Raw genomic sequence first — 8,065 nt, forward strand, 5'->3', positions numbered from 1 at the left:
AGTGAAATGGGAAAAATCATCAACAAATAAAACATAGTATGCAAAACCCAAATTTGACTTTGCAGGTGAGGGACCCCATATATCACAATGAATAAGATCTAACACTTTTGACGATCAATGTTCATTATGAGTATAAGGCAATCAATGATTCTTCACAATTTGACATGTACTAAATAATAAAGGAGATGGCAATAAAGAGGAAAGATAAAGCTATCTTTTTTTATTCAAAAGAGAGACAACAGAATGATTTGCATGTCCAAGATTTGCATGTCCAAGACAAGCATGCCATAAATCATATGAAACATGAAGAGATATATTTTGGAGGACAAAAACAAATGCGGAATTGCTGCATTCTAGCACATATAAGCCGCCATCTCCTTTACCAGTTGCCACCGCCCTTCCCATTTGGCAATCTGAACAGTAAAAAAATTATGAGTAAACGTAACGAATAATGGAAAATCAAACGTTAATTTACTAATGGACAACATATTTTTAGTGATGTGAAGGACAACCAAAACATCTAACAATTGAAAATCAGGGGAAGGGGAAATTTTACCAGTGTGGGTGATGTGTAGGGACGCACCATTCTCGACAATAACACAATCCTTACCCGTATATGAAGTGGACTGATCCAGGTTGGATTGAGCTGGAGTCATGTGGGCCGAAGCTTTTGTATCTAAATACCAATATGAGGCCTCATATCCAGAGATGGAACCCAACGAGGTGAGGGCTGCAGCAAGCTGAGCTTTAGGGGCATGACCATGGCGATCATACCATTTGCTACAGCGATTTGCATAGTGACCCTCCATGCGGCATATTTGGCAGTGCAGAGAATGTCGTCCAGAAGAGAAGCAACCCTGTCCATGTCCATGGCCGCCAATTCGGCCTTGCTGATTCCGGGAGGAACTAGACCTCAAGTTTGTCTTCGCAAGGTGACGATGGGTAGCAATGAATGCCGCAGGGGGCAGGGCAGCAGGCTCCAATGATTTTTAAAAGAGCTCAAAGCTCTCGGTTTTGGGCACCAAGTCAGCAAAACAAGGCAACGGGGTGAGAGCCATTTGTGCCATGGAAAAACTCGAGAATTTTGAGCTAAAACCTCAAAGGAACCAGTGTACCTTGTCTGTGTCATCAGCGGGGCATCTGATTGCATGAAGTTGAGCACAGAGGGCCTTGAAGGCTCAGGCGTACTCCAAAACGAACCTAGTGTCGGGTTTCATGAGTTGCAAATCATCCTTGAGACGAATTTCACAAGCCTTGGAGTGATGGCTGAAGGTGTTCTCTAAGGTAATCTAGACCTCATGTGAAGCAGAGAGACCCATGACTTCAGCCATGGCCTCCTCAGTGAGGGAGGACAAGCGTAGGCTCAGGAGATGTTGGTCTGCATTTTTCCACACCACATGTTTGATGTTTGGTGTCTAAAAATCCATAGGATCAAAACGGGGTGGGGGCTTCAGGGTTCCATCCACATGGCCAATTAGTTCTTGGCTCTCTAAGAGAGGAAGCAATTGACTCTTCCAGAGGAGATAGTTGGAAGAGGAGAGTTTGATGGTAACCATGTGGATGAGGGTGTTGAAAGGAAGAAGAGTGGAGGAGGTTTCGGCAACCATGGGAAGGGAGATCTGTGAAGAACGACGGTGCTAGCAACTGGAGAGTGGGTGGCAAGTCGGCAAAGCCAAGTAGGCAGTGGCGATTGCAAAGCAGCGAGAGGGTAGAGGCGACTGCGATGACTGCCTGCTAGCCGCTGGGAGTAGGTGACACCGCGATGGGTTGACAGCAGTGCGGCGGCCCTCGGGAGGGGGGGTAAAGTAGGTTGAGTTAGGGTTGCTGCAGCTATGCCAGAAAGAAAAGGAAGGTAGGATCGTGGGAGGCTGTGATACCATGAGAGTGTTTAGAAAAAACCACCACACTTGTGAAGTGGTGAGAATTGTTTATTTATAATAATTTACAGATTACATGTAATAATTACAATAATTACATAACAGTTACCTATTAATTAGAGGACAGATAAAAGGAAAGTATGGACATAATATTCTCCTAGGATTAAGGCAAAGAATCCTCAACAATACCCACATGCATTCTTATATGCCAACACACAAATACGTTATTACGTATGGGCAACACATATTCCAGAAGTATATATGCATGCATGCAAATATCCATGTACATATATATAACAAGAACTATACATATATACATCTGTGTGTGTGTGTATTATCCAGTGTACTAAACACTAAGGCTTATGCCTATACAATCACATGTAATCATGCATGAAGGTCTATGAAACTACTTATACACATGAATATATAGTTGTGTTCAAGAACAGGAATTTTGAACTTTACTTTTGAATTTTTTGTATTTATAAATGCAATGTTATAGTTCATAACTTATTCAAATTTATAAAAATCTAAATTAAACTACAAGCTCCCAAACAACTAGCAAACAATAGGCAAGTGTTGAGGTAAAGAAATCCATGGTGAAAAACTAAAAGGTGTGGGTGCATGCACTGGATTGTGCTCGGGCATCCATGGTGGCTGTATGGAACTTGGGGCATAAGAGCAGCTTGAACAATAGAGGGCCATTTTGGTAAATCAACCATCAAGATGAATTTAGGGTGGAGGGCGAGAGAGAGAGAGAGAGAGAAGAAATGGAGAAATTAAGAAAGGGGAAGGGAGGATGCCATACCAATTCCGGCAGCCCAAGCGGCAGCAGTAGAGATTCTCGACAGCGGGAGAGAACACCAACGGTGTCGCGCATGGTCGCTGATTCTCCTCCTCCTCATTTTTCTTCTATGTCCTTCTTTTCCTTCGAACGGCACGGTGGAAATTCAGAACGGTAGGGGCGGCAATGAGTAATGACCGAGATGTCGGCGACGATTCACGAGAATTTGGGGGTCGCGATAGAGCGTTCTCTTGTCTGCGGCGATGAATGCCAAGATGCCGGCTATTTGGGCAATGATATTCATCACGGAAGCATCACCAACCAGTTGGCTCACCATCCTGTCACAATGACTTCAAATTTCAATAAATCAAGTGTTTTTTTCTTGTAATTTTTAGGGTTCAGATCAACAAAAGAAGACGAAAAGGTAAAGCCTTCGCTTGGCGGTCCTCCTCATCCGCCTCTCTAACGGTCACTTGCCGCTCTCGGTTGGAAGGAAGCAAACCAGGTGTAGCAAACTAGCAACGATGAGCATTCCTCATTTCTCATTTCCAATCCAAAACCATTTCACATTTTCTCTAATTCCCCCACAAATCCCTCTGGAAATTCCTAATCATCCAGCCATGAGTCCGACTCCATCCATCACCGCGCGCCCTCAAATGGATATTCCCGCAAAACCCTTTTGAATTATCTCTGTCTATGGCTTTCTTAGACATTCTTGCTGAATTCGCTCCCGGATTACTCTGCTTTGGTCTTCAAGCGCTGTTCAAAGCAACACCTCACTCATCTAACCGGGACCAACCCACAAGCTCGCTCAACCGTCCTCCGGATCGAATTTTTGTTTTCCAGTCTACCAAGGTTAAGTTCTTCAAGACCAACGCCAGCGGCAGCCGAACCGCCTTCTCCTTCTCCGTCTTGTTCCAGTGCAGAGACGACCACAGCTACACCGACGGCCAGTGCCGCGAGCTCCAAGGCCGTTTGATATCACTATAAAAATTAACGAAATTCAAAAATAAGAACGGGTCTTTGGTATCAGTTCAAAAAATTTAGAGAAACAAAACTAGAAATAAAAATTAAAAATAAAAATTACAAATTACAAATCAACAACTAAATTAATATTTATGAAATTAATATAAATTAAAATTTTAATTAAAAATACTTATTTTCATCTTTAAATTAAATAGTATTATAAAAATATAATTAAAATAATAAAATTATAAATAATTTACATTAAAAAATTACTATAATAAAAATAAAATTTATGATAATCATTTTACTTAATTATTCTACTTTCAAAATTTATTTTACAACAAAAATTTTATTCGACATAACAGTTAAAAAATATTAAAAGTATTTTGTAATTGACTTTATTATTTTTTAAAATTTATGTATATAGTTTATTTTAATTATCTTTAAATTCATATGATTATTTAATTTTAATTTTAATTTAAAAATAAAATAAATAATCTAATCCATAAGAAACTAATTCCGAATATTAAAATTTTTGTTATAGGTCGCCTTAAACAACTGAAACCATAAAATATGATTTTTAATTTTTTAATAAATAATTAAAAACTAACAACAGAAACAAAAAACTAACAATATAAACAAATGTATTTTTGTAATCTATTTCTTCACTAAAAAGAAAAAGAAACAAAAAACTGTAATGATACTAACCAAATCCTAAAAATCAAAAAGATAAACTAGAACCAGCAACTTAATTAACATTTATAAAATTAAAATTTTAATTAAAAAAATTATTGTTATCTTTAAATCAAATAATATTATATAAAAGTTATTAAAATTATAAAATAATATATGTTAAAAATTTTCATACTAAAAAAAATTACTATAATTATTTACTTAATTATTATACTTTCAAATTTTACTATATAATAAATATTTTATTAGACATGACAGTTGAAAAGTAATAACAATATTTTATAGTTAGTGTTATTATTATTATTTTGAAATTTATATATTTTTTTAATTTTAGTTACATTTAAATCCATATAATCATTTTATCTTTATTTTTATTTTAAAGTGTGTAAAATTAATAATTTAATTTAAAAGAACTAGTTCTAGATATTAAAATTTCTAAGAACAAATTGTCAAAACAAGTAAAAACTATAAATTCTAGTTTTCAATTTTCTCGCAAATAGTTAAAAATTAACAATAGAAGCAAAAAAAACTAATAACATAAAAAAAAAAAAAATGCATTTTTATAATCTATTTTTTTGTGCAAAAATATAAATAAAAAGACCAAATAGGGGAGTAAGTGAATTTAGCTTACTCGCGAGCTATTCAGACTCAACTCATCCCCTTACACGACTCAATTTAGTTCTACTCGAGTTCGAGTTGAGTTCGAACTACTTGAGTATTTTAACGAGTTTCGAGTCTAATCGAGCTTTTTAATTTTATTATTTTTATATTATATATCATATAATATATATTTTATAAATATATTTAATATTAATATACATTATATATATTTATATATATTTTTAATGCTAGTTTATAATCGAGTCGAATTCAAGTTTTATGAGCTTATAGTCAAGTCGAGTTCAAGTTTGAGTTTAGCAATTATGAAGTTGATCAAGTTTAACCTAAGTTTATAACAAACGAAGTTTTTCGATAACTAGAACACTTCTACCCCTCCCCTCATGTCACGGTCCGCCCTTTTCACACCGTTGTGAAGGGCCGTGCGGCGCTAGCTAAAGCACTCTTGCTTAACTAGCCAGCCTTTTGTTTACCAACATTCATCCACGAAGCACTTTCATTAACATTCAATCAGATAGCAGCGGAAATAATAATCAATTCATGAAAGCCGTGGCAACCAAGCAGTAAATATTGAAGCAAACGTAATTCATTAATAAATCCTCCGTTGACATGTTGTACTTAGCGAGGGAGGCAAGTAGGCTAAGCACGTTGACAATTGCTAGTGAGTTTTACAATGATTGATGAACACTCACCCTCCCCTAAAGAACTTTCTAGGCCATTCTCACTCTAGCACTAGGAAACATCAAAGTGACCGAGGAGTCATACTGCCTTATTTGGCTTACAATGAAAGAAATACTAGAAAATAACCCTACACTAGTATTTACATGATGGAAACCCATCCCAAACGCACGAGATAAGCGGTCATAGGCAAGCATAATGCCCTGAACAAGCTTAGCCCGTGACATTCTCCCCCACTTATGCGGTCGACGTCCTCGTAGACTTTTGGCGGTAGGTACACTTCAAATTTGTCCACGAACAGTTGAATATCTTCCGCAAAAATCTAGCTGATTTCTTTGTCATTAAGGCATTTCCACTCCACTAGGAACTTCTGCTGCTTCTTCCTTGAGGATATGAACTTTCTGTCTGCAAGGATCTCTTCAACATCATGTCTGTCAGGTTGCACTCTCTTCAACTCTGCGCTGTTTGACTGACTTCTGCTCAGATCGTTAGTATTGGCATTGAATGGCTTGAGGCAGTTGACATGAGACTGCGGTCTTCTCTCTTGATCTGCCCACTTCTTCATCTGCTCAAAAGCTTTCTCCATATAGGCTTGGGCAAAGTCTGCATTCTGTCTCCCTTCACTGGTGAAGATGTACGCCTTAGGACTCTTTCGTCTGTACGGCTCGCCCACTGTGTGAGGTAACAGCGGCAGCTGGCCTGTAACAAGCTCAAAAGGGCTCTTGTTGGTAGTTGAGCGCCTTTGGGCGTTGCCACAGAATGGAGCCACATCAAGTAGTTGCACGCCATTCTTCTGGTTGTCGTTGACAAAATGGCACAAGTACTCATCTAGCGGCTCTCTGAATCTCTTCATCTGTTCGTCTGTCTGTCGATGATAACTCGAAGAGATGTCAAGGTGTGACCTGAATATCCTGAAAAACTCTGTTAAGAAGTTGTCAATGAACATTAAATCTTGGTCACAAATAATAACTTGGGGAACACCCCAATATCTCACAATAGTCACAAGGAACAATTGTGTCGTCCCCTCTGCCGAACAGTACTTTGGTGCAGCCATGAAAGTACCATACTTCTTCCGCTCCCCCTTGTCTTGTTGGCAAGTGAGACAAGTTTTGGTATAATTAACCACATCATCCCGCGTGTGCGGCCAATAATACCTTCCCAGTAGTCCTGTCATTGGAGTCATTCTCCGCGAATACCCCTTAACGAACTTCCTGTAGAAACTAGTAAGGCCAAGAAAGGAACGCAACTCCTTCACTGTCGTGGGGATCTTCCATTCTTGATTCATCCTTACCTTCTCCATACCCCTCCGGATACGACCTTGTTCAACGACTTGACCAAGGAATTTGTTGCTCCGCCGAGCGAAAGAGAAATTCTCCTTCTTCAAATTCAGACTGTTTCCCTTCAGCCTGTCGAACACCTTCCGTAGATGCTCTTCATGTTTCCTCTGAAACGACACCGATGCTCCCAACGGTGTTTTGGAAGGGCGAACACATCCCGCTTCCACTTCATCAAGCTGTTTCCCCAACTCTACTATCTCTCGAGGCGCAATCCAACATGGCCTTTTAGCAGGTGGTTTCACTCCTGATAACAACTTGATCTCTTGCTCCACAGTCCGTCGTGAAAGCAAATTTTGAGGCAGCTTATCCGGCAACACCTCCTTATCCTCATCCAACACCGCTTGGATGGGCGTAGGCTCCAGCTCTTGGCCTACTTCTTTGTCTACCACCACCGTGGCTAGACGTGTCTGCTCACCCTTACCCAATCCTTCATTGAGTTGTATGGCTGAAAGGGACTTCCCTTCGTCTCCTTTCGTTGCAACGACTTGCACCATGCACGAGTGATCTCCCATCAGACACAGGGAACCAGCCGAAGGCATCAGCACTGCCCTCGTCCCCATTAGGAACTCCATTCCTAGAATGACTGGATAGTCATCCAATGGCACCGCTGTGAAATTCGCATGACCTTCCCACTGTCCAAGCTTTATACCCACTTGCTTGGCTACTCCCAGAGTAGGCTGGGCTACAGAATTAACTGCTTTCACGCGTCCTGTATCCTTCTCTAAGGATAAGTTGAGTCTTCCTGCTTCCAACTGCGAAACAAAATTATGAGTAGCTCCCGTATCCACCATAGCGCGAGTACTCTTCCCATTTATCCTCAAGTCCACAAACATTAACCCTTTTGCTCGTGTAACTTTTGGTGTTTTTGCCTGCTTTTCCAATGCGTTCACCAACCGCACTGAACCCACCCTCGGGGCTTCATCCTCTTCCCCATTGTCTTCCACTGCCTGTTCTACAATGGAAGCCTGTAAGGCATTAAGTGATGCTTTGTGAGGGCACTCAAAAACTCTATGAGGACCTCGACACAAGAAACACTCAATTTTACTCTTCCCCTTTCCATTGGGTGTGTTGAACCCTCGAGACGACGAAGCTTCCTGTGAGATTGATGAATTAGG

General features: G+C 39.6%; 1 protein-coding gene across 1 annotated transcript; it reads right to left on the bottom strand.

Annotated features, from left to right (window-relative positions):
- Positions 1-201: 201 nt before the first annotated feature.
- On the bottom strand, positions 202-3,666 carry LOC131144496 (uncharacterized). Its single transcript, XM_058093181.1, has 2 exons — positions 611-3,666; positions 202-413 (listed from the first exon to the last, which is right to left on the bottom strand). The coding sequence occupies exons 1-2, from the start codon at positions 807-809 to the stop codon at positions 211-213; spliced, it is 402 nt and encodes a 133-aa protein (XP_057949164.1). The 5' UTR covers positions 810-3,666; the 3' UTR covers positions 202-210.
- Positions 3,667-8,065: the final 4,399 nt, after the last annotated feature.

Source organism: Malania oleifera, chromosome 12, assembly GCF_029873635.1.
Source record: "Malania oleifera isolate guangnan ecotype guangnan chromosome 12, ASM2987363v1, whole genome shotgun sequence".
Lineage (NCBI taxonomy): Eukaryota > Viridiplantae > Streptophyta > Magnoliopsida > Santalales > Ximeniaceae > Malania > Malania oleifera.

Excerpts from the sequence above, each read along its gene's own strand:
- LOC131144496 (XM_058093181.1), bottom strand. The coding sequence starts at position 809 with ATGGAGGGTCACTATGCAAATCGCTGTAGCAAATGGTATGATCGCCAT. Across the intron at positions 414-610 it reads TCAGTCCACTTCATATACGG|ATTGCCAAATGGGAAGGGCG; the intron begins GTAAGGATTGTG and ends TTTACTGTTCAG.